General features: G+C 50.6%; 1 protein-coding gene across 7 annotated transcripts in view; it reads right to left on the bottom strand.

The window, feature by feature from the left end:
• The window catches only part of SEPTIN6 (septin 6), a 68,125-nt gene extending 42,995 nt beyond the window's left edge, over positions 1-25,130 (bottom strand). For 4 of the 7 annotated variants that reach the window (XM_055338663.1, XM_055338660.1, XM_055338662.1 and 1 more), the window contains exons 1-3: positions 24,713-25,130; positions 23,986-24,088; positions 7,524-7,638 (exon numbers count right to left, since the gene is read on the bottom strand). In XM_055338663.1, the coding sequence (XP_055194638.1) occupies positions 7,524-7,638; positions 23,986-24,015 (145 nt within the window). In that variant the 5' untranslated portion in view covers positions 24,016-24,088; positions 24,713-25,130. Of the gene's footprint in view, positions 1-2,971; positions 3,029-6,360; positions 6,379-7,523; positions 7,639-23,985; positions 24,089-24,712 lie in introns of those variants that run through there. The other 3 variants (XM_055338661.1, XM_055338666.1, XM_055338665.1) reach the window with 3 other exon arrangements.
• Between the last annotated feature and the right edge of the window lie 1,583 nt (positions 25,131-26,713).

Raw genomic sequence — 26,713 nt, forward strand, 5'->3', positions numbered from 1 at the left:
AGCTAGGTGGCTCAGTGGTTGAGCGCCTGCCTTCGGCTCAGTTCATGATCACAGGGTCCTGGGATGGAGTCCTGCATTGGGCTTCCCGCAGGAAGCCTGCTTCTCCCTCTGCTTGTGTCTTTGCCTCTGTGTGTCTCTCATGAATAAATAGAATCAATAATAATAATAATTATAATAATAATATGAAGGTTGAGGATGCACTGCTTTTGTGGTCAGAAAAAGAAACTATGTTGCAGGCAGCGATGAAGAGGTAGCAGTTATGCCTGGGAAGTCTGGAAGGACATACAATATACTCTAACCAAGAGAGCTATCCCTGGGTGGTGGGGGTTATGTACGGCTTTCATTTCTCTCTGCAAGCTTTTGTGTATTTTCCAAGTTTTATATGTGGAACATACTTAGCTTTTTTAATAAAAATTAAAGGGCTATTTTTGATTTTAAAAGAAAGGGGCAGCGGTCCCTTGTCAAATAAATATCCTCTCCTTTTCATCGCCACCTCACCTCCCCGCCAGGCCCAGACTTCGCTCTGCAGATGCCCGGAAGTGTATCCCAGTGGGGAGGCCATTTTTAGCTAATGGGGAGGGAAGTTAGCAGGCCACAAATTCTTCTTCTCCTTAAATTTCAAACAAACCAAACCAAATTTCATTTGTTTGTTTAACTAACAGGCTGCGGGATACTAATAAATTAAACCATTGGAATTTCAAGTCTTGACTTTCACACCGGGGGGGGGGGGGGGGGGGGGGGGGGGGGGGGAGCCTGTCGAGACCGGTGAAGGTTTTTGGAGGTCATTCCTGGGAGACCTGAGGGATGTCAAGCCACTGCCAGGAGCCAAGGGGTCTTCAGGGAATGAAGATGTTGGAGAAAAACTGATGGCTTGGGAGTTGGGCAGGAACGTGACCCAAGGCTACAAGCTAGGCTGGGTACCCACAAAGGCTTATCATCTCCATGGATCCAGACCACCCCACCCCTGCAAGCAATTCAGGAATGCCAGGAATAAAAGATTCAGTAGCTAATCACCCTGGATTGCCTTTTGAATATCTAGACCACCCTGCTATTCTGCTATCCTGACCCCAGGCTCCCCTATCCCCTCCCAACCCTTGGGAGGTCAGCATTGCCTTGTCTCCGCATTAGGGAGTGGGTTAGCACTGGGCAAATCCTGGCCTAGCAAACCTCCCCCGCTTGTGGTCGGCAGCACAGATCATCGGCAAGGTGGTCCAGAGGCTGGCGTTAGAGCCACACAAAACGTGTGAATACAAATGGCCCCCCTCCCCTCCACCCTCTGGGTGTGTCTAGCTTTGCATCTTGCATGCCTTTTATCCTGAATAATGAGCTATGAATAGAGGAGGTGCTTTTTAAAATATCTGTCTCAGATGAGAGCTTTCTGAGTGCATAGAGATTGGTGAGAGAGAGAACAAGAAGAACATTCAACTCAGCCTGGCTCCCCAGCCCCCCAGCCCAACTTCATAGCCAGGTCTGACTAACGTGGTGGATTGCCAGGGTGCGGGGGAAATGGTCCCTCACCCTGGACCATGTTCCATGGTAAGATCATGTTTCCAGCCAAGGTCTGCTAGACCTATTAGCAGCAAAGATTCTCCCAGAAGAGGCCCCTTTTCCCTCCCTAAAGGAACAGGAAGTATTTGGGTCTCAAGAAAAATTTGGTGAGGTGGGGCCTTTGCAATGGGAGGTGACAGACTTGGCCAAGCAAGAGAATGTAACACCCTCCCCGCCCCGCCCGAGGTGGGGGTGCAGCTCCTTTGCAGCACCTCTGAGGTGGGAACACTGGGGCAACTCCCTCACCCCTAACTCACCTGCCCTCTGGACATGGAGGTTCAAGGTCCATTTGAGCCCATCTTTGCGGGTGCCTGATGAACTTCCCATGTCCATCCCCACCACCACCCACTTCTGCTCTGGTAGCTCCTTGCTGAATGCCCCGCAGCTCCTAGACTGGTAGGCCCTGTCTCCCCAGCACCCAGAGCTGGCTTCCTGGCTCTTGATCCCAAGGATTCTCGGAGAGTGGGGGATGGGGCATCTTCCTGTACTCAGAGGGCCTAGGCCTGGCGCACGCAGAGGCCTCTGGAGCAGACTACAGAGCGCAGGCTGCTCTGTTTGCACAGCTGGAGGGATGGAGGCCGGCCAGGCAGGGCAGGGCAGGGCAGCCGGGAGGAGCGGCAGGGCAAATGACCACCCGAGTGCCTGCCAACACAAAAAGGCTGTGGAAATCAGATGCCCAGTGATGAGGGGAAGAAAAGAACCCACAGGCGTCCAGGGGATTGTGATGAATGCGACATGAAGAGAGAGCAGGGAATCCAGCGAGCTGGTGCCATGGCTATGGAGGGCAACCAGTCCCACTTTTCCATCCATGTGGAGCCTGCGGGCTGCAGGGGGTCTCTCCTAATGGCTGGCACAGACCCAGCCTGAGCCTAGGATGCTGGCCCATCCCAAGCTGCCCTGGGCCCAGCACAGAGGGGGAGCAGACTCCACACCCCTCCCACCCCTGCAGGAAGGTGGGGCCTTGGCAGATTCCAGCAGGAAACCTGGGGCATCCCCAGGGGCCAATTTCTCTCTCCTCTTCCCTCCTCAACAGACAGCAGGGTTTCTTAACCCTTTTAAGGTCATCACCACGGGCCAAGAGGATTCCATCTTGCTTTGCTTAATGGAGACCGTATGCTGGAAACACCCGGGTTTTTTTTTTTTTAAAGAATTTCCATTTAAAACGTGTAATGTGAAATATGCTTTTTCAAACTACACTCCCTGGGATAATCCAACATTGACCTCTCTCCTCGGCCTTTTTCCTCATCTGCTGCTAATATCCACATCCTCTGGCACCCTGTGTAATTAAGTCCTTGCGCCAAAGGAAATGCAGAGGCCCAGCCAGGTGATCACTGGGGGGGCCCGGCCAGATGCCATCCCCCCCTCTGGGCGACAGTCTCGTCCCAGAAAATGAACAGGTTGGACTAATAAAAATAGCACTTACCATGTGCCAGGCACAGCTGTTATACATATATTTTCTTATCTGCCCCCCCACACAAAGAGCCTAGGAGGTAGATATTACTCGTCCGTCCTTTGTCCACAGAAGGGTTAGCCAAGCCGCTTCCCAGCTGTGCGAATTGGCCGCACTCCCCAGGCCCTCCACACCTTCCTTCCTCATCTGTAAAATGTGGTAAGTGGCAGAGCAGGTCCTGAACGGAGTCAGGCTGGCGCCGGAGCCCATACTTCTAACCAGTAAATATGCCCTGGAGCGTCCCACAGGCAAGCTACGTCTGTTCATTGGTTCATTGGGTCCTACGACAACTGTCCACTGGATCTCTAGTAGGAGCTACACAGAGTGTTAGGGACCAAAGATACAAGGGTGAACAGGACCACCACGATCCCTGTCCACAGGGAGCTCACAGTCCCCTTAAGCTAAGATCTCAGCCAGCTCTGATGTTGGAATAAACCAAGAGAGACATCTCCCGAGGTCAACAAGGAGGTGTTCAAAGGGAAACTCTCCGGGAATTCCAGGGAGCCTACGGACGGGGCAAGGTCATGGCTGGCTCTGTAGCCTCGCCGTCTCCTCCTTCCTGATCTTGCCGAGACCTGGCCGACAGGGGTGTACCGGCACACGGGCTGCCCCAGCTTCCTGCTGGATCTCCCCAATCCCACGTGCAACGATGTCCCAGCTGGCAGCTTAAGACCTGCTACAGTGGGGGCAATGACACCACGGAAATGGGCAAATGCTGTACAACCCAAAGCAGATTTTCTGCCGAGAGGGAGCTGGTACACACTGGCCGGCACAGCGCAGCTGACAGCCTGTCTCAGGTGAGCCGCTGCCTTTCCCAGACACCAACGGATGGACCAAGCGATCCTTGACCTGGACAGAATGCTAGCTGTCCCTCCCTCCTCTATAGTGAGCCTCCATCCTGCTTCTCTTGTGTGTTTTATTCCAAGTTCAACACAGCCCAGTTGAGCCTGGAATCCTGAGCAGCTTCAAAGTAAATATTATCATTATGAGTCTTTGCACTCCTCACAGGCATTACTGTTGCTGGCACATTTGGAGGGCAGCGTCTCTCCAGAGCTTTTTCCCAGCAGTGCAGAGCGATGGGCCCCAGAACATTTGTACTGCTGGCTCCGGTGGCTCTTCTGAGGCCTTCTGCACTATATCTAGGATCATGGGATCTTTGTCATTCCCAAAGCTAAGCACAAGTGTATGTTTTTTTGTCAGGGGTGAGGTGGGGTGGGGGGGGAGAGGGGAACCTCACCCCACTCAGTAATTATTGTCAACCATAGAAAATCTGTTCGAGGGGCATCATAATATGCCCACACCTGTGTGCCTAGCCCTCTAAAAATAAGAAATGTAGGTGTCATTTATTGGTACCCTTACATATAAATTAGGCTCTGGATTCATAAAAATTCTCTCTCAATCCCACCATGCCCCTGTGCACACAGGCACACACATTCACAAGGGTGGAGGGGACTCACTCTCCTGGGACCTCTACAGTCAGCAGCCCAGCACCCAGATAAACAACACTGCAACAAAAATGTCCTAGGTCTCTGTCAATGATTGAAGCTAGCGTTGCTGCAATTTTACACTTAAAATGCCTTATGAGAAAAGAAAATCATTTGGGGGAACATATTCTATGCCTAAACAAACTTGTTTGAAAACGGTCATTAAGAGAGTAAACCTGATTGTTATTTATGCATAGGCAGCAAGCATGAAGGAACGGCCCTCGAAAGCCTCGCACGAGAGGAAAGATCACCTTCAGTAGTCAAGCCATGGACCCTTTGGGCAGCCAGTGACAATACCCACCCACCCCGTGGCTGGGCTGAGATTGCAGCCTGAGAGCCAAGCTCAACTGCTCGTGACCTTGGCCCAAATTGTGGGTTCTCTGAGCAATGACAGGGTTGTGAGAACAGAGAGCAGGATGCACAGGCTGCTGTCTTTTTTGGATCAGGGATGGGGTGTGAAATTAACCCAGCCCAGGTGGGCACATCCAGTGTGCGTCCCCGCAGCTCTAAGACGGGGGCTTCTAGGGCTATTCCCTAGGACTTGCCAAGTGAGGAAGGAAATAGGGGGTGACTCTTTGGGGATGAGGATCTCCTTCCTACCTGTCCCCTCTTGAAGGGTCTGGGGCAGTTGACCAATTCCACCCCAGCAGGTGCATACTGAAGCCGTTGTAGCTATACAGCGCCTGGGTGGAAACTTGAGGACAGAGGTTTGCTATTTACTATCTCCCACTCACTTTGCCCTGAGCTTGACTGCTTCTTCCTCTGGGTCCTGGGGGGTCAGGAGGCCCATGGTCCCCAGGTCCAATTGCACCACACTTCTCGCGCTCGGAGAGCCATTCTGCTTTGCATGGCCTCCCCCCTAAAGTTTTACTCACCCGCCCAACTGTACTTAGTTGAAAGGTTGATGAGGGTGGGCCCGTCATTGCACTTCCCAGCTCCTCAACTACAGTTCAGGTCACACCGAGCTCTGGGAGGAATGCCAAGGGAATCCAATATGTTTGTGCGGAAATTTTTCAGTAATCAAATATTATGCCAAAAAAGTTGGCCAACAGCCAAAGATCAGAGAGATCTGGCAGTGCTAATATTGAATGTGACAGTGTCTCGATGTTGATCACCGTGGCTTCTATTTATTTTGTATCCTTCTACTAATAGCATCTCATCATAACCACCAGTAGACTTCTGGCATTTGAAGAATTAATGGCCCAGCTCTGGATGCTAAGGCCCATGATATATATAATTCAATGAAGCACATATTTTCATCTCCTGGGTTCCCAAGCTGATATATGGGAGTGAGTCATTCAGCCAGTGACTGAGCCTAGCTAACTGCTTGTCATCCACATTGAGAAGTGGCCTCATTGTTCTCCGCTCATCCCCGAATTCGCAGTTACTCTCCAACAGGAAATGATGGAGAAAGAGCACTAAGGATGGAGGAAAAGAGAGTCCAAGGAAATGAATGCCCCTAGTTAGAAAGCAGAACTTTATTTTTTTAAAAAGATTTTATTTATTCATGAGAGACACAGACACAGGCAGAGGGAGAAGCAGGCTCCATGCAGGGAGTCTGATGTGGGACTCGATCTCGGGTCTCCAGGATCATGCCCTGGGCTGAAGGCGGCACTAAACCGCTGAGCCACCCGGGCTGCCCAGAAAGCAGAACTTTAGATTACATGAAAACTAAAAGATCTGGGGGCACCTGGGTGTCTCAGTGGTTGAATGGCTGCCTTTGGCTCAGCACGTGATCCCGGGGTCCTGGGATCGAGTCCTGCATCAGGCTCCCCACAGGGAGCCTGCTTCTCCCTCTGCCTATGTCTCTCTGCTTCTCTCTCTGTGTCTCTCATGAATAAATAAATAAAATCTTTAAAAAAGAAAAGAATAAAATACCCAAGTCAGCAGTGGTTCGGAGCCTCAGGATGAATGAGTTCCCCATACACTCTACAAACATAAGAAAGGGCAATTAGCAAAAGTGTCTGAGGGCTCTAACCAGCAGGAAAACAGACTCCATTACAGTATTTATGCAATCATTAAGGTTTGGAAGCAGGGTACTGAAAATATGCAGGTATACTCTACTATACTATAGAGTGAAAATCATATGCTGTGACCGTGTTTGCAAATTCCAGATTTTTTAAGGTTCAAGGGGAGATTCCTAAATACTGTCAAGCAACTGTTTTTCCTCCCATTTGTTTGGTTGGTGCTTGACAGTTTCCAAAGTGCCTTTGTGTTCTCAAGAGATGTCACTGGCGGCAGTTAGAGAAGCGGTGGGAGGGACAAGGGGTCAGCCAGACCTGGGGCCTTGTCCTGGCTCTGCCATTTATTCTCTGTTGCCCGGGGTAGTCCCTTATCCTCCCCAAATGTCTGAGTCTCCATCCGCTCCATGAAGATACAAATGTTACTCACTCTGCTCACTTCACAGTCCTAATCAGGACTCAAATTGCTACTATGGGCAAGTGCTGGAGAAGTATAATGAGTGGTTCCTGGGGGGTTAACTCATTTATTCGTTTCACAAACATCACTTAACTCTATTAGTGCTGTGATGAACACCTTAGAGGTGACTAAGGCATGGTTCCCACATTTGAGACTAAAGGTCCAGGTGGAAATATGCTTAAAAGGAATAAAAGAACGTTGCACACTTGAGCTCAAGCTGTACCCAGCATCACAGGGCTGCAGAGGAAAGAGCCCCAGCCCACTGCCCACAGCCATCAACCTTCCTCCCGATTCTGCCCTGGCTCCTGTTTTCTGCAGTCCAAGTGAACCTGACAGCAGTAGCTGAGTCAGCCAGCCAGCGCCCTTACAAAATTTCCACTGGCTGTCACACGGCTCAGTTTCCCCCAAGGTACAGCCCTGTATTCTGGTCTGCCCCGAGAAAAATATATTCACAGTCGGCTGCTTACAAAAGCAAACAGAGGGAAAAAAGAGGCAGAGGGGGTAAAACGCTTTTGCAAATAGGCCAGAATGACACAGTATTTAACCTAATTACCTGCAAAGCCACATCCAGCCATTAAGGATCCATATTCTGTAATAGAATTTCCTGCTATGGAAATACTCACCCACGCACAGGATGTTGAAGCAGAAGCCCTGGCTGACTGACTTATTCACCAGCTGGTCGGGCAAGCTGTCAAACCCCACATGTCCAGCCAGGGGAACGGTTCGGCAACCTTCACCCTAATTTGGAAAGGGGAGGGAGGGGAGAAAAACGAAAATGTGCTTAAAAGCAATCTGGGCCTCACTTCTCATCCAAATGATTTGCGAGCAAGGAAGTAACTCTCCCTCCCAGGCCCAGTGTGTCATACCTTCCCTTAGCTACTCCCTGCTCCAAAGCGGAGTGGCCTGCCAGCTTAGAAGTCATGGACTCTCAGATGCAGGCGTCTCCAGACTCCACCGTGAATATCACCATAGTTCTACACACAGCAAACTGCCCAGATGGCTTACGAGAGGGCTGGGGAGGGCCAGGTCAGGGGATAACGGTCACAGACTCAGGTTAACTCTCCACTCAACCACTTAGAAGCCAGGTGACCTCTCCGTGACTCCGTTTCCTTCCACGTCTGTCCGATGAGATAATATTACCTATCCGCCAGGTGATGGGGGACTCAAAGGTGCCACTACATGTAATGAGCGTAGCACGAGGCCTGGGCCTTGCCTCAGGGTCCAGTAAATATTACAAAAGGTCTTCCCAAAGCAATTAGTCCTCTCTTGAGGGCATTCTGGGCGACTACAAAGGTGGCGCGGTGTACAGGCTAAGAGAATAGGCTTTGAAATGAGACAGGTCTCAGAGAGAGTCCCACCTCCTCCACCTTCGGACCTCAGACAAGTTACTTAAGTTCTCAGAGTTTCCCCATCTGTAAAATCAGGGCCAGGTGGTTACCAGCTCCTAGGACTGGGGCGAGGATCACACAGGCTCATGCCCTTCAAGCACTGAGCACGGGGCCTGGCATGTGGGGAGTATCCCAACAACAGAAGCTGCTCTTCCTATTGCTCTGCAAGGTGACCCCTCTATTCAGACTCTGAAAATAACACGTGATGCCATGGAACACTTGGGGCTCCCTCCCTCTGCAGCTAGAAAGAGCTGCCTCCCAGCTTCCCCCGGTTCCCTGTCCCACGAGAGTCAGCCAAGCCATTCGCAGCCCTTGCTTCACCTGTTAGCTCCAGAGCTCCTGACTGTTAATAGTTTTATAAAACAGGGAGAGTCTCAAACTGGGACAGGCTTGCAAGGAGCCAGGGGGAAGGAAAAAAGAGGCCTGCATGTACTCCAGAAAAGTGCTAACTGCCAGTGGCCCCAGGGGAAGAGAGAAGGGGAGCTGGACACAGCCAGACAGGAGGTATGGGCCATGTAAGGAGTCGGGAATTTCTGTTGGGTGGGGCTACACCCAGATTTCAGGAACCAGAAAGGTGCCAAGAGCAATCCAAGAAGGGCATGGTTAGTGCCAGGAGATCCGTACCAGCATCCGGGGCTGTGCTAGCAGGTAACTCTGTGCTCACCTGGACCTGCCTTTAGGCTAGGTCCCTAAGGGTACATGTGCACGCAGGGAGGGATGGCCTGAGCACCTCAGCAGCTGATATTGCCAGAACTGGTTCCCAGATAGCCCCTTCACCCAGTAGTGCCATCAGGTCTTCCAAGAGCGAGAGACAGTACTAGGGCCGGGGCTGCCATCTGGCAAATTCATGACCCTCATATATCTCATCCCCTTGCACTCCCAGAGGAGCATTCCCACACCCAGCCATATGTCATCATTCAGTCTGACTTGGCGTATTCTGAGCCCCAGAGGGGCACCTGACGACAGCTGGGTTTCATGCATGGCCCACGCCACTTGGAGCTGGTTCTATGTACACCCCTTTCTGACTCCCCTCACCCCTTCCTCCTTCTTTCTCTTAAAGCAAACAAATGAAGATGTTAAGTCTCCCACTGGTTGTTCTTGGTCCTCAACACTGCAGGGGAGACAGAGACTAAAGAGCCAATATGCTTTCTCCATGGATCCTCCTACATAGCAGGCATCGGAAATTGGGACAGACTCAGAGTTGAGGTTTCCTGAGCCATATTTTATCGCCCCTGGCTGCCTCTTCCTGTCTCCAAATTCAGCACCATGAAACTTTGGCCTCTGGTCCAACTGCCAAAAGGAGAGGAAAGGGAATTTTCAAACTGAACACAGTGGAGAGATGGAGAGAACCCCACTTCTTCTTTTTTTTTTTTTTTTTAAGAGAGGGAGACCGGAGTGCCTGAGAGGCTCAGTCGGCTGAGCGTTACACTCTTGGTTTCAGCTCAGGTCTGATCTCCTGATTGTGGGATCAAGTCCCAAAACAGGCTCCGCACTAGTTGCAGAGTCCACTTCTGTTTCTCTCTCCCTCTCCCTCTGCCCCTCCCCTGCACTCTGTCTAAAATAAATGAATGGGGGGCATCCCTGGGTGGCTCAGCGGTTTAGTGTCTGCCTTCGGCCCAGGGCCTGATCCTGGAGTCCGGGGATCAAGTCCCATGTCGGGCTCCCTGCTTGGAGCCTGCTTCTCCCTCTGCCTGTGTCTCTGCCTCTCTCTCTCTCTCTAATGAATAAATAAATAAAATCTTTAAAAAATAAAATAAATGAATGGATAAATCTTTAGGAAAAAGAGAGAGAGAGCAAGGGGAGGGGCAGAGGGAGAGAATCTTTTCTTTTTTTCTCAGAGAAAGAGAAACCTGAGGAAGAGGGGCAGAGGGAGAGGGAAAGAGAGAATCTCAAGCATCTTAAGCGGGCTCCATGCTGGGTGTGGAGCACAACCCAAAGAGCTCGTTGCAGGGCTCAATTTCACAACCCTGAGATCATGACCTAACCCAAATCAAGAGTCGACTTTTAACCTACTGAGATACCCAGGCTCCACACCTTAAAGACTTACTTCGTTGTCAATAACTCACCAAGAACCTCCCATGTGCCCCACCAATGTTACCTCCCACTTAGCACAGTGCTGTAAAGAGCCCTAAATAGCAGAAGAAAGAGGATGGGCTTTATTCCTTAGGCATCGGGGTTTGGGGGCCCTTTGAGTGTTTTGAGCAGGGAGAGCCATGATACAAGTAGCGTTTTTCAAAAGATCATTCCAGCTGCAGGACATTTGATTGATTGGAGGAGAGAGGAAGCAGAGGCAGGAAGACAGATGACTCCACTAACGTGGACCTGGCAGACTGACATGCAGGCACTGTGCCAACAAATGCTGGCTGAACTGAGCTGATCTGACTTGGGACTCAGGAGGGAGGAACACTCTTGAGACGTGTCCTAAAGAATGGTGATCACTCAATCAGTGATTGGGAAGGTGGGAGCGAAGGTGGGATCAAAGCTCCAAGCCTGCAAGGTTTTGAGCCTGGGAGCTTGGACTGGTGGCACCATGGACAAAACAGAGAGAAGCCAGGAAAGGGTGCTTGCTTGGGAAATGGAGGATTCTGGCTTTAAATAAGCTATTACGTAGACATTATACTTATCAAGGATTTTTCATTTCCTAAAAAGTAAGCAATGTTTGCTGTAGAGATTTTAGAACACGGAGAAAATGATAAAGGAGAAAACAACAACTACTCATAATAGCACTCTCCAAAGGTAATCACTGTTAACATTTATATGGGTTTCCCTCCAGTCTGTATACCTTTTGTTTCTTACAAAATAGGGATAATTCTGGATATTCCTTTTCATTGCCTGACATTTAACATAGTGTGGATGTTTTCTTGAGAAATTAAGCATAAACTTCTAAAACGTTATTTGTATTGGCCACATAGCATTCCACTGAACCAATCTTCCATTGTTAGACATTTAGTGCGTTTCTGAGTTTTAAACGACGTAAACAATAATTCTTGTTCTTATAGGTTTCCATAGATCTTTGATTATTTCCTTAAGTTAAATTCCTAGAATTGAAGCTCGCTGGGTCCAAGGGCACACATGTTTGAAAGACTTCAGTACACACTGAGAAATCATTATAGTACAAATGTCTATTTCCGCCACCAATGTGCAAGAGGGTCTGTTTTACCTAAACTTAGACCAACACTGAGTTTCTGAGGCTTTTTAACCACTGTGAATGGAATCATTGAAAAATGGCATCATGGGGCACCTGGGTGGCTCAGTCAGGTACGTATCTGCCTTCAGCTCAAGTCACCATCTCAGGGTCCTGGGATTGAGCCCTGTATTGGGCTCCACACTCAGCAGAGAGTCTGCTTCTCTCTTTCCCTCTGCCCCTACCCACTGCACTCATGCTCTCTTTTTCTTTAAAGATTTATTTATTTATTCGTGAGAGACACAGAGAGAGAGGCAGAGACACAGGCCAAGGGAGAAGCAGGCTCCATGCAGGGAGTCTGATGCGAGACTTGATCCCAGGACTCGGGGATCACACCCTGATCCAAAGGCAGACGCTCAATCACTGAGCCACCCAGCATCCCATAAAAGCATTTTTTTAAAAGATTGCATTTATCTATTTATTTGAGAGTGATCGTGGGCACTCGTAGGGGAGGGGCAAGGGAGAGGGCCAAGCAGACTCCTCACTGATCACAGAACCCGACATGGGGCTCGATCCCAGGACCCTGAGATCACGACCTGAGCCAAAATCAAGAGTCACACAGACATTTAACCTACTGAACCGCCCAGGTGCCCCAAAGCATTTTATGTGGTAAGTAAAATACGATGGCTTTTATTTTCTGGTGAGATATGCAGGGGAAGAAATCCAACAAGAACTTAGCAATATGGGATTGTAGGCTCAAGGAAAATTCAGGACTGGGGTATGAATTTAGGAGTGGGAGGTATGAATCTGGATGTGTTCTCCAAGAGATAGTACAGGGAGAAAAGAGCTGGAGACTGAATATAAGAAATGCCCACAAGTAAGGAATGGGAAGATGGAAAAGATTCTTCCAAGAGGAGGACGTGATCAGAAAAATAAGAGATGCCCCAATCGTTTTCTAGCACCAGAGGCCAAGGTTGAAGTCAGGAAGAATTACAGAGAAATAATCATCAATCTGGAATTTGGTGAAGGTCACTGGTAACTTTAGAATCCTTATTTCTTCTGTATCCTTTTATCCAGTGCCCATCCAATACACTGAAATTAACTGGATGTTGGGGACCAGGGAGCATGAGAGCTGGTTACTGTGTTTTTCTTGCTAAGATTTCAGGAGCAAACTTTTTGTCTCAGTGCTTATACTCGAGAAAGCTTCAAAAATGTATTTGTATATATATTTCCTGCTTTAGGAAATCCTGTCTAGCAAGCACCATTGACTCTTGTTTTGATAAATCTTTTAAGATGTCAAGGTCATCATTATGAGTATTAGTCCTCATTGTTCAGAGTTCAATATGTAGAGGTAAAAAGGGCATCAGACTGAATGTACACTGACCTCAGGACAGCCCCTGGAAGTTTCTGTCCCCTCTCTCGCTAAAGCTCTGCTATCTTATCTCTTTCCTCTCTCTCCTTAAGGTGGCCTGATTAAGTGAGGTCTTAATTACTCTGATTGCAGTTAATTGAACGTTCCCTGGATTACAATGTGCACCAGAGAAAACAGAACTGATAACTTGGCCCAACGTTAAAACCTCAAGTTATCATCTCGAGTAGCAGGTGGTGTCATGTTTAAGGCCTGAATGAAGATGCCAGAAAGTCCACAAGGCACCAAAATGTTAAAGGGCCCATCTCCTGTCACCCTGCAAAGTCTCCTACAAATCTATTCTACAGAAACTCACATGTCTGTACAAAGACATATGTACAAGGAAATTCGTTACAGCATCGATTATAATACTGGAAAACTAGGGGGAAAAAACCCATAAATGTCTGATAATAGAAAAATATTTAACTACATTATGGTACATGCATATTTTAGAATACTCTGCAGCCATTAGGAAGAATGTGGTCGGTCTTGGGGCACCTGCGTGGCTCAGTCCGTTGAACACCTGACTGTTGGTTTCGGCTCAAGACGTGACCTCTGGGTCGTGGGATCTCGCTCCATATCTCATGTCTGGGCTCTGTGCTCAGCAGGGAGTCTGCTTGAGATTCTCTCTCTCCCTTTCTGCCTCTGCCCCTCTCCTGCTCATGCTCTCTCTTTCTCTAAAATAAATAAATAAACCCTTTTTAAAAAAGAAGAATACAGCGGTTCTCTATGTTTTAATGCAAATATCTCCAGGATATATTATAATATAGAAAGAAACTGTAGAACAAAAAGCACCGTAGGAGCCCCTATGTGCAAAAAAGCCCTATATATGTGTATTTGCACATAAATGCATGTGAGTGCAGAGAAAGGAGACAGAAAAGATTCCACCAAACCAGGGACATCTGCGGCCAGCTCAGGGGAGCTAAGCGGAAATAGGGGCTTACTCCAGGGGGTAGTCGGTATACTCCTGTATTGTTTGATCCTTTTACAGCAGGAATGTATTCATACATTACTCGTGTCATTTAAAAACATTTTTAATACTTCGAGAGAAGAGACTTCTCACTCAGCTTTGAGGCAGGGGTAATTAGGATGCAGAGTCTGAGAAGAGCTAAAAGGAAGGCAAAATGAAAGAGTGCTCCTGAGAATTGAGTGAGCCCCGTCCCCCTCCCCTCCCCAATTACATTTCCTGTTTTCTCCCCATCTGCAGTCACCTGCGGTTTGAAATACGTTATACCACATTTCATATCACGGGCAGAAACACCGTTCTCTTTCTCTTCCGCCTCCTCCCCTGGGGACACACCAATTTCATTTTTTAATTGAATATTCAAAGGTTCATGTTACGAAGAATGAGTTATGGCGGTTCCAGCTGTGCATCTTGCTCCCACTGCTGTTATTCTGAAAATAAAAAGTCCCGTAAGCACCCCAGTAAGCACCCCAGTGGGCAATGCCTGTCCTGTCTTCCGCCCCTAACCCCGCCCCTCTTTCAAACTTAGTGGTATAGGAAGCAAGCAGTATTTGAGGCCTCTGGAACTGTGGGTGCATATGTGCCAAGGGAGTTTCCTGCCTCTGTTTCCAGTTGGGGTGGCTAAGTTAGTGCCTGATGTTTTGAAAGACAAGACCAAAACAAGGCACCTGGCTGGCTCAGCTGGTAGAGCATGGGACTCTTGATCGCTGGGTCCTGGGTTCAGTAATCTCCGCAGTGGGGGTGGAGATTACTTAAATAAATAAATACGTAAGTATGAGGCCAAAACAAAAAGGTTGGAACTCATCGCTCACAACTGGCCTTTCCCTAAACTTTCTCCCCTGCATGTCATAGACACACTGAAATCGGATTCATTCCAGCAGACTCGCATGTCACTTCCTGGTGGGCCTGATCTTTCACACCTTTCCTTTTCCCCATCTCCATCCCAGCCCTGAAAACTCATCTTTGGAGACAGGAGCGGGGGCAGAGGGAGCAGAAGAGAGAGAATCTTTTTTTTAAAAAAGATTTTATTTATTTATTCATGATAGAGAGAGAGAGAGAGAGAGAGAGAGAGAGAGAGAGAGAGATACAGGCAGAGAGAGAAGCAGGCTCCATGCCGGGAGACCTAGGCGGGACTTGATCCCGGGACTCCAGGATCACGCCCTGGGCCAAAGACAGGCACTGAACCACTGAGCCACCCAGGGATCCTCGAAGAGAGAGAATCTTAAGCAGGCTCCACCCCCAGTGCAGAGTCCAGCCCAGGCTCGATCCCACCACCCTGAGATCATGACCTGAACCCAAATCAAGAGCTGGATGCTTAACTTACTGAGCCATCCAGGCGCCCCTGAATACTGATCTTTGAGAGACCCTGCAAACCCTCAGGATGATTAAAATCAATTAATCAATTATATGTCATACATATAATATACAAAATACGTGCTAGTCTTACTATTTATGTTATTGGTAAGGCTTCCAGTCTGTAGTAGGCTGTTAGTAGTTAAATTTGGGGGGAGATGAAAGTTATATGTGGATTCCTTACTGTGTGGGGGTCGTAACCCCTATCCCCTGCATTGTTCGAGGGTCAACCACCAAAATGGTGACAATAGTTACTTTTGGGTGGAGGGAATGTAGGTGTTGTTGCTTTTTTGTGTCTTCTGCATTTTCTACAACAGGCATCTTTTACTTTTTGGAGGGGCAGAGTTTACTTTAATAATCAGAATAGAAATTTTATTTATAAAAAAAAAAGATTCTATGATGATGCTTTCCTAGGTAGGAAAGTAGCCTTGGATATTTTGGCAAAATCTTTGACCACAACTACCAAAAAGGTGCTTTACATACAGATAATCAGAAAATTCAGTTAAGTAGTCAGCTTTGGGGCAGTTTTATTGTACATAAATATTTCTTTTACCAATAATACAATAAAGTCCTATTATTATCCTTATTATAACATTGTACATACATAACTTATTATTATATGGTATAACTTATTATTATAAGGATTCATGTGAACCAAAAGTCAAATCACATATCCTGAAACATGCAACAAAACTGCTTGCTGAAGCAATCAGGTGGATGATAGATAGCCCTATTTGCTGCCTCCAGTCAAGGGAGTGGATGCCACTGTATTATCAGCAGTAAGAACCACAAAAATACTGATAAGTTCTCAGAGGTTAAAAAAAAAATCCTCCAGTGTGCCTCACGCACCACGTGTCAGGATTTCCCTCCTGCGGATTAAGCCAGGCTAAGGGGAAACTGACAATAGTAGCAATGCCCTGAATTGGGAGGAGAAATTTAGGAGCCCTTCCAAGGAGAAATAAGCCCTGCCGACACTGGCCTCTCAGTGGGGGAGCAGCTTTGGGGACCCCGGGGACACACAAAGGACACCCTCCTTATCATACATGGGGAAGGCCCATTTTTTTTTTTTTTGGCAAACCCAATAGAAGAAACTCTGGATTTTAATACACCAGATCAATTCCTGAGTGGCTTTTCATTCTGTAAAAGGGTTCGCAGCAGGATTCCATTAAATGGCCAGCTCTCCTAGTGCATTTAAAATGGGATTCAACAGACAGAAATTCAGCTGTCATGTACCTTTATAGGAAGACAATAGCTATATCCACCTACAGGGACAGGCTATTTGAACGGTTGTTTCTATTCCACTCAGGGAGACCCTGATGAGCTAAAAGCACAGACCTGCCTCTTGCACAACTCCCTCCTCACCCTGCGCAAGGAAGGAAAGCAGAGAAGAAGTGGAGTTAAGAGTCTGTTACCTCAGTGGGAAGCAGAAGCAGGCGACACCCTAGATGAAATTAAGCTGGAGAGCAAGGAGATCCTAGAGAAAAGCTGGAGAGCAAGGAGATGTAAGGGCCATCCCATGGGAGAGCTGGTAACACCCTGACGGCTCACCTACTCCAGCCCACTCTCTCGTTTTACCAAAGGGGAAACAGAGACTCAGGGAGGGGAAGTGACTTGTCCAAGGTCACAGAGTGATTTAGGGGCAAAGAGCAAGCCGACTACCACTCCACGTGCCAGATAGATTTCTTCATGGTGCTCAAATTTTGGGGGCATTGGGCTGTTGCTTAATGGCAGTCAAGAGGGAGAAGGAGGGCAGCCCGGGTGGCTCAGCGGTTTAGCACCGCCTTCAGCCCAGAGCATGATCCTGGAGACCCATGATCGAGTCCCACGTCGGGCTCCCTGCATGGACCCTGCTTCTCCCTCTGCCTGTGTCTCTGCCTCTCTCTCTCCTCTCTGTATATTCTCATGAATAAATAAATAAAATCTTTACAAAAAAAAAAAAAAGAGGGAGAAGGATCGGGACGCCTGGGCAGCTCTGGGGCATGATTCCCGGGTCCTGGGATGAGTCCTACATTAGGCTCCCCACAGGGAGCCTGCTTCTCCCTCTGCCTAAGTCACTGCCTCTCTCTCTGTGGGTCTCATGAATAAATAAATTAAAATCTTAAAAAAAATAATCAGGGGTGCCTGGGTGGTTCAGTGGTTGAGCATCTGCCTTCCGCTCAGGTTGTGATCCTGGGGTCCTGGGATGGAGTCTTACATCAGGCTCCCTGTGGGGTGCCTGCCTCTCCCTCTGCCTGTGTTTCTGCCTCTCTCTTTGTGTGTCTCTCATAAATAAATAAATAAAATCTTTTTTTTAAAAAAGGGAGAAGGGTCACGGGTCACGACCCAGAACACTGTGGGCTAACTGAGGTGGCTCTGGCCCACGGAAGGCAACTGAGGCATCTGATGCCATAGAGAGGCTGGGACTTCTCTCTCTCAGGTTCCGTCATTTGCCTCTCTTGTGACTTGGGCCTAAGCCTGAGGCCCCAGGGCCACCTCACCAACCAGCCAGATTCTGGGTAAAAACAGTTCCACCTCAGGCCACGGACAACTCCTGCTGGGAGGAGGTCACCTTTCCCACAAAAGCCAGACAGATTTCCTTCAAGCCAGGCTCTTTAAATAGTTTTCTAGGTGTGCTGGCCACTGTTATCTCCAATCTGCTAAAAAAAAAAAAAAAAAAAAGAAAAGAAAAAAGGTTTACTCACAGGCCTCTGGATGAATGCCCAACTGTCCTCTAGGGAGCCTGATTTTGCCTCTGCCTCCATCTGGTCTCATTTAAAGTGGATCTGAAAAAACCCAGTTCCTGCCTCTGCGCCGCTGTTCAGAGCCGGGGCCTCCGCTGGGAAAGGAAACCCAGCTCGGCCTCACACCTCATCAGGGTGGGAAAGCAGAGTTCTGCTCCTGTTACCCCCAGGGCCTTCGCTGGGGGTGGGGGGGGGGGGGGAGGCTGGCAGGAGAAACCTGAGTCCTGTTCCCCGCCCGCCCCCACCCCGAGAGAGCCTGCAAATCGTTTACCGGGTCACCTTTGAGTGGAAGGGATGACCCAAGTCAGAGCCAGCCAGAGCACGCGGCATCGCTCAGCAGATGGCTGCCTCTAACGGGGAGACGCAGCACAAGAGGGTAACATTATTTCTCACCCTCCTGAGCATGTGGCCTCCTTCCTGCGCCGGCAGTGGAGAAACCCACGGTTTCAAATCCCAGCAGCAGAAGCCTCCTCCTGCCAAAGCCAGGAGGAAGGGTCTGTGTTTCTAATTTATTCTGCTCCCCCACCAAGTTGTTACTTAAAATAATCCATCATTACATGGCTGGTGGCTCCAAGATTTTTATTTAAAGCAATATGGGAAGAAAGGAAAAAAGAAAGAAAAAACCCACATATAACCCATGACTGCGCTCTCTGGGATTGAAGCTGAGAATATTTTTATCATCACAGAGCCTTCAGAGCACCCAAATATACTCTCCTCTGACCCCCTGCTCCGCAAGCGCACTGGGGTGGGGGGCATGCAATGAAAAGAGGGGGAAGTCAGGGTAGGCAGAGTTTTTATCTCTTAGAAACGTCACGAAAAGGGCTGGTTTGGTTGTTTTTAAAGAATCTGTGTCATGGGGGATCCCTGGGTGGCTCAAGTGGTTTGGCGCCTGCCTTTGGCCCAGGGCGTGATCCTAGAGTTCTGGGATCGAGTTCCGCATCGGGCTCCCGACATGGAGCCTGCTTCTCCCTCTGCCTGTGTCTCTGTCTCTCTCTCTCTGTGTGTGTGTGTGTCTATCATAAATAAATAAATAAATAAATAAATAAATAAATAAATAAATAAATAAATCTTTAAAAAAAAAGAATCTGTGTCATCCAGTGTGTGCCCCATTGTTTCATCCACTGAACAGCGCTAACACTTTGAACTAAGTCACTCGGTCTCCCTGTACCCATAAAATAAGAAAACAAGAACACTTGTCCAGGCAATGTAGATAAAAGCATTTTGAGACCGTTGAAAGAAACATGTTACACTTATCCATGGTGTTCTCTTTTCTTTCTTCTTTCTCTTTCTTGACTGTGGCCTTAAAAGTACACACAACTTAAAAGCCCTTCTCAATTGTTCATGCTAATATGAAACCATGACTCTGATAATCCAGAGACCCAGGCAAGTCTAGAAATCGGTCCTATTTAGTTTTGGAATACCTTTTTCCAGGGGACTTATCTTCCTAATTAGTTTTGCTCAGACTCATGCAATGGGTTTGTTCCCTTACAGCACACAAAGGGAGGGGCCGGGCCAGGTAACAAAGCCAGCAATTAACAGAAAATTTACAGCAGAGACTCCACAAGGTAAATGCTATGCACATGACTGCAGATCAAAATCTCATTATACTATACAGACAAATCGCTCAGCTGTAATGCAATTTTGTAATGAGAACGCTGCTAACCCTCACCATTTCCAGGATTTAGGAAATGAAAGGAAACGGGACTTATTCCTGCCTGTCATCTGGAAGCTCTCAGAGGGCACAGTCCTGTGTGCCTTGGCACCACCATATCCCCAGCACCTCAACACGTTGAAGGAATGAATGAGAATAAAAGTGTGTGAATTAGCAAATAAAGAGTTCCCAGCCCAGGAGCAGCATGAGAGCCTACTTTTCCTCACAGCTACCTCCTTTCTTAGCCAAAGCCCTCAGGAAGCGCCCAGTCATGGCTGGATTAGGTCTGCTTGTAATGAATTCTTTTTTTTTTAAGATTTCATTTATTGATTGATTGATTGATTGATTGATTTGAAAGAGAGAAAGAGAGAGAGCATGAATGGGGTGAGGGGCAGTGGGAGAAGCAGACTTCTCACTGAGCAGGGAGTCCCAATGCGGGCCGGATCCCAGGACCCTGGGGATCATGACCTGAGCGAAAGGCAGACACTTAGCCGACTGAGCCAGCCAGGCGCCCCTGTAATGAATTCTTACAGCAGGCAGCAGCTCTGCTGTGCAGCATTGATCACAATGATAATTATAGTTATTTAAGTCTGCCTCCACTACTAGAGCCTAAACTCCCTGAGGGAAGGGGCTGTATGCATTTGGTTGGGGGGAGGGGACATTGTCATTCCCCTCTCCCCACTTTTTCTTTGGAAAAGTCTCAAACACATAAAAAAGTTAGAAAATAGTACCATGATCACCAATGTACCCCTGATTTAGATTAAACAATTTTTAATATTTGGGGCCATGCAAATTTTCTTTTTGTGTTTAAAGATTTGTTTATTTGAGAGAGAGCAAGTGCATGTGTGTGAACATGAGGGGGGGGGCAGAGGCAGAGGGAGAGAGAATCTCAAGCCGACTCTCCGCTGAGCTTGGAGCCCCCTTGAGGGGCTTGATGCCAGGACCCTGAGATCATAACCTGAGCCAAAATCAAGAGTCAGCTGCTCAACCGACTGAGCCACCCAGGCACCATGTACATTTTCTTCTGTGCTGTATCCTCCCTGGAGGTATGGGTACATACTGGAGTTTTTGCTCTCCCTGCTTGGGGTATAATATTACTTTTACTGTGAGGTGATAGAGATGGCTGAAGCAGGGAGCTTCCAGGGAAATCAAAGGTAAGTGCCACTTGGTAGTAAGACCAGAATGCAGAGGCAAGCTTCTCCCAGCCTGTAGGCAGTTGTCCTGAGATAGCTGCCCCAGAACAACCCAGGTGGGGGCAGAGTTAGTCCCTGCAAGATCTTTCATTAGGGAGAAAGACCATTACCTAGCTACCACCGGAGGAGAGCATCACTGTCCACATTGTGGGACTGGTTCAAGCCAGAATCAATGAGCCATTCTTTCTATGGGCCAACACTTACAATCTGGACCCCAAAATACAACATTGAAAGAAAGAGCTCAATAAAAGAGCCAGAAGATGCAGCCCCTGAGGTCTGGGCTATGTCTTGCTAGGTGACCTTGCACAAGTCACCCATAACCTCAAAGAGTATATTAATAGCAGCCCAAGCCACCTCACAGGAAGGGGCTGGGAGTGGGGACATCCCCAGAATCGTCTATAGATCTCTAATTATTTCACAGCATCTATAATTTGTCTCTCCAACTAGACTAAGCTTAAAAGCCAGGAACTATGTCTGCTACTTTTTTTTTTTTGTAGAGTTGACCAGGGCTAGCCATGGTGCTGGACACTTATTAGACAAAAGTCAACGTGTGGACACACAGAGAAATAGTTTTGTCACACATCTTCATAGTGTTCATTCGAGATGGGATGGGATTGTATTGTGTGCACAAGAGTTGAACTTCCAAGCTGCATGTATCCCTAAACAAGGGTCCTATCCAACAACTCCATGGCCTGTTTCAGGTCACTAATGAGGTTACCTTACTAGCCATGGTGACCCTCAACTGACTCTGGAAAGAACACCCCCTCCCCCACGTGCACAAACACACCAGAGCAATGCTTGCATGGCACCGTATCTCAGAGCTCATTCAAAAGAACTCCTACAATAGGCACACTTAGGTTTAATTTCCAGTCTTCTCTTCTCAAACCCTGGATGCGTGATTCTTGGAAGAAACAAGCAGCAACCAGCCATCCAAGGTCTCCTGAGTTAATTCCATCTTCCCCTGGTGAATTACAACTTCTTGCAGACACAAAGGAGAGCAGAGAGACAAATGACACATAAACAAGAGCTTTACAGACTGGGGGAGGGGGGCAGGGAGAATGACGTCAGTTTTCCCAGAAACCCATTTATCCTGATAACAAGGTCTCAAGTGCTTGGGCTGTTCTTTCAGCTTCAGAATCTGGCGTACAATTATGTTCTTCATCATGCAGTATGGGCAAGGCCAGCCGGAGCAAACTAGAACCATGCAAAGCAAACCAAATGGCCCTAAACCACTCTCACCCCCCCCCATCTGCCGAACAAAGGGGACCTCTGGGTTGCCTGAATCTGCCTGAGGTGAAACACAACCTTCTGGAATGTTCCCCTTTGCAGTGTCTGCCCTGCAATCCTAATCCAGGCAAGGAGGACTGGTGACAGAGCATGGACAGGTCGATGCAAATTAATTAGCTGACAAGAAAAATCATTAGCATCCTTTCTGGTCACTAAAGATGGAGCAAGTGTAATCCAGGAGACTAATCCCTCTACTTAAGCCATGCCATCTTTAAAATGCAGGTAACGGGGAGTAGAAAAGCACTCTGGGAACCCTCAAAATGCCCCAGCAATAAATATTACAGTGCCAATCTTAGAAGAGAATTCTCTCAAATTCGATTATCACAGAGCACTGCCCCCTATCTAGTCCTGGTCCTTCCACATCATGAATGCATGAAGAGCTTGGTGCTGGGGTCTGTAGGGCTTGGGGAGATTCAAGAGAAGTCACCCTGCCCTCCAAACAGGGACAAGAGGGTGGAATAAATTTATATATATCCTGTAGTGAAAATGCGACCAGATTCTGGATTCAGATTTTGAAAATAAATCAATTTCAATTACTTCAAATACCTAGAGGCTTTTTTTTCCTTTTTCCTTTTTTTTGGGGGGGGCACTGGAATCTCAGTGCATGGACTGTTTCCCTAAAAAAGTAAAGCAATGGTTTAAAAACTTGTGTGTGCATGTGGTTTGGAGATTTTCATCCAGTAGGATTTGGTGCTATGGGGCTCACCTACCCCTACTTCACTCTCCCTCATCAGAGACTGTGGATAATTGTGGGCTTCTGAAGATCCCAGATACCCATTGATGAAAAGAAAGATAGATTGTCCCCCTAGACGGAATCATCCCCTCCCTTTACAACCAAACTTCTGGTCTAAAAAAAAAAAAAAAAACAAAATAAATATGGAGCCTCAGGTCACTTCAGTATGATTTCTCTGAACATTCTAGGCTGGAAAACTTCAGTTCTTTAAAAGAAGATTTTTTTTTCCAGAGTCTGCTGCCAACAAAAAGAGAGACGGCACCGCTTCAGCAAGCCTCACACTTATATGTTCCTGAGTCCCCACAGAAAGAAGCCAGCACCCCGGCTTTGGCGAACAAGCCGGGTTACACTGGACACGCACCCGAGACAGACCCCCCAGAGGCCCGCAAAACCCCGGTCAAGGCTTCCAGAAACGTGCCAAACCACGCAGCCAGCCACCTACAGGCCAACAAGCTGCACGCGCGCGCGCGCACACACACACACACACACACACACACACACACACACACTCCGCCACACGCGCGCACACTCGGGACCCAGAGGCACCCAGCCCAGCAGAGAGGAGTCCGGACACACGGACACACGTCACGGAGGTGAGCGCACACGGGGAAACAGACGGACTCCTGCAGGGTCACGGACAAGCCCGGCGCCGCCACCCGCCCCGGAGGCACGAGTGCGCGCGCGTGCACTCATACGCACACGGTGATACACACACACAGACGCAGTCACATATGTAATGCATATGGAGAAACCCTACCCCAGCCAGTCACCTCCCCGCCCCCCTCGCCACTCACCACCTCCTGCCCCAGGCTCACCCCAGCCCGGCGCCCCTCTTCCGCAGGAGGCCCGGGTGGGGGGCGGCTAGGCGCAGGGGCGCGGCCCCAGGCCGGAGAAAGCAAGACCAGGGGGCCAGGGACCCCGAGGGCTCGGCGGCTCTTGCGGCCATTCATTCGGCAACGCCCCAGCGGCGCGGCGGCAGCTGCAGCGAGGGAGGCGGCGGCGCTCACTGCAGCTCTTGGGCAATGGAAGTTCAGCTGCCCGCCCGCAGCCTCGCCCGGGTCCCCCGGCCGCCCGCCACCGCCGATCTCGGGGACAGGACGGGGGAGTGAGCCGCTGACCCCGGGGGAGAAGTCCCGCCGCGCCATGGCTCCTGGATGCTGCCCACTGCCCTCCTCGCCGGGGCCGCGGCGGCGGCCAGGTCTCCTCCGCCCTTCCCGGGCCCCCGGCCCCCGGCGCCGCGCCGGCACCCCAGCCCCGCACTCACCACCTGGCGAGCTATATCGGTCGCTGCCATCGCTCCTGCGTCCGCCAGGGCTGCCACGGGTGCCGCCGCAACCGGAGGTACAGCACAAGAAACAGCGAAGCTCCTCCGACAAAGAGAAAGTGTTACACTTCGGGCGCGACCAAGTCCGGTGGGGGGAGGTGCGAGGGAGGGGCCCCCGCGCCGCTGCTCCAACCCCAACCTCCCCTCTATCAACCCACTCCCTCGGAAGTGGGGTTCGGGGTGGGGGGCGGATTTCACGCGCCGCTTTCCCCGGCGGCGAGCCCAGTTCCAGTTCTCCCTGCAACCTCAGCTGTAGGCCTGTGCGAAGGGGGGCTGGGGCTCCCCTCGGTGACCACGTCCTCTGCCCCCCCCCGCCACTGGGCTCCGTGGTACGTCCCGACCTCTGCTGAATTGTCACACCCCCCTGCTCTCGCCTTACATCCCAGAGTCCCCAGACCCCTGAGGCTGGAAGGGAGCCCCTGCCCCTGCCCCTCCCCCTCCAGCGCACAGCTCCGCTGCTGAGCTCCGCAATCCTCCTCCCCCTCTTCCCCGCCCCCTGTACCCCCTCTTCCTCTCCACCGAGGTCTCAAGGTGCTCCGATGGGAGCGCCAGCGGCCGGAGACCTGAGGCTCCACCACACCTCCTCCCCCCCCCCCAGCCCCGGAGTGCTGCTGGAGCGGGAGTGGTGGGGCGGCTGCGGCACCTGCCGCTCCACAGTGGAGCTTACCAGGGGACAGCTGGGGGGAGCCGCACTGCGGCCCGGCCACTGAGCGGTGACGTGCGGAGTCCGAGGCCCGCGGCCTCGGAGTCCTCTTCTGCCCCGGGGTTTCCAAGCCTCGGATGCTGTGGGCGGTAATTTCGTGGAGCCGAGCTACCACTGTTGGGTACTTAATACGGACGGTCCCTGCGCCTCCTCTTCCCACCAAGCCCCAGAAGCGCAGTGTGTGAGCGGGGCCCTGACCACGACCCCCTTCTAGTGCCTAGGTCGCCGGGGCGTCTCAGAGGAGGAGTTTGGGGGTGAAGCCCCCCAGCTCTGTCGGGCGGGACGTGGGAGTGACGGGGAGCGGCCTCCGGTGGCTCTGTCCCGCCCGGATTTCCCCTTCACCTTCGCTCAGCCGGGGAGAAGGCGGCCGGCGGTGCGCAGTAAGAGCCTCCGAAGGCAGAGGCTGTGCCAGCCTGGTACCCCTTTCCTCCTGGCCAGCGGCCGCCGCGGATCCTCTCCGGCCCTGAGCCCCCTACCCCAGTCCCCCAGTCCCCCAGTCCCGGGAGCGGCCCCGTGCCAGCTCCCTGGGACTAGCAAACCCTGGTCGACTGCCTTGCCCCAGGCCCTAGCGGGCGGACGCTGCGCTCCACTCCTCGGTAGGGCTGGTGCCCTGGTCTCGGAGAGGCGCCAGAACCTCCAGTGGAACCCGGGACCGCAGCGGGAGGCAGGCCCGCGGGCAGAAGCCCGGACAGCGAGGTGGCCCGGCTGGGGCGGGGCAGCTGACCCGGCCGCAGCCCAAGGCGGAGCGGCGGAGGGGGAGGCAGGAGGGAGGAAAGGAGAAAAACAGGAACCAGGGAGAGAAAAGGCACCCCGTCGCAGAAGCCCAGGCCTGGGGAGAAAGAGGGAAGGCAGGGAAATGGGGTGGCCACAGGAAGTGCTTCCCGGGCACTAGGTTCCACCTGCCGGGATAGTGCTTCACACTGTCTCAGAGAGCTGCCTATGTGCGATGTGCACCTTGAGAAGAAGGCCTCCGGAAAATGCATCCCCAGTGCCTAGTCCGGGGTCTGGCACCCAGGAAGCGCCCAATTAAGCATCTCCTGAGCAGGAGGACTGGGGATTTGAATGGGAGGAGGCGCGCAGGTACAGAAGAGACACAATGAGGGGGTAGTAGTTGGGACAGTCGCGAGGAGCCAAGTATTGAAGGTGCCGTCATTGCGCTAGAGACCAAGGAGAACGATCAGGGACCAGTACAGGGGAGTTCAGCTGACAGCGCGGGCCCTCAGGGCAGATAGTGACGGCAAGGAAGAGGGGCGACTGTAGTCTCTGAGGTCCGCCAGGGTGCTGGGGCAGGGCCTGGGGGCGGCGCCGGGCCCTGGATTGGGGTGGCAGCGACACGCGGGACCAGCGCTGTATAAGAGGAACCGCGCGGTAAGGCTGGGCCCTGGCCGGATGGGGGCGGGAAGTCAGAGGTGACTGGCGGTTCTGGCTGGGTGTCTGGGAGGGAGACAGGTCTTCTCCGGAAAAGGCTGCGGTGCGGTGGACGACGGAGAAGGGCCCGAGGTCACTAAATGATCTGGACGTGGGACTTTGTTGGTGGCAGGACCAGAGGGGCGTATCTGGAAGCCAGAGGTTAGAGCTGATACCCAGAGCTTCGGTGAGCGGAGCCCAGCGGGGAGGAGGGCCTGGTGCAGTTGGCCTTCCTGGGAATCCTACCTGCTCTCCGGGATGCACTGTCCACCACTGCCCCTCCCATTCCCCCAACACCACCCCCACCCCTGGCCTTAGCGCTCTGCGCTGACCAAAGCTCCGTACACTTTTCAGCCCTTCAGAGAGGTACCTTGGCTCGAAATCCTTAGTTCCCTGGCCATGTGACCCACTCTACCTGCCTGTCCCTGGGGACCCTCAGAACCTCAGAGGCCCCCTCCTCCAAAAATCTGGACTGCCAGACTGGAACCAAGTTTGTAACTCAAGTCTCCAGCAACCCTTTGGTCCCTCTGAGACCTGCTACCTGCGGCTGCAAGCACT

Source organism: Nyctereutes procyonoides, unplaced genomic scaffold (assembly GCF_905146905.1).
Source record: "Nyctereutes procyonoides isolate TBG_1078 unplaced genomic scaffold, NYPRO_anot_genome, whole genome shotgun sequence".
NCBI lineage: Eukaryota > Metazoa > Chordata > Mammalia > Carnivora > Canidae > Nyctereutes > Nyctereutes procyonoides.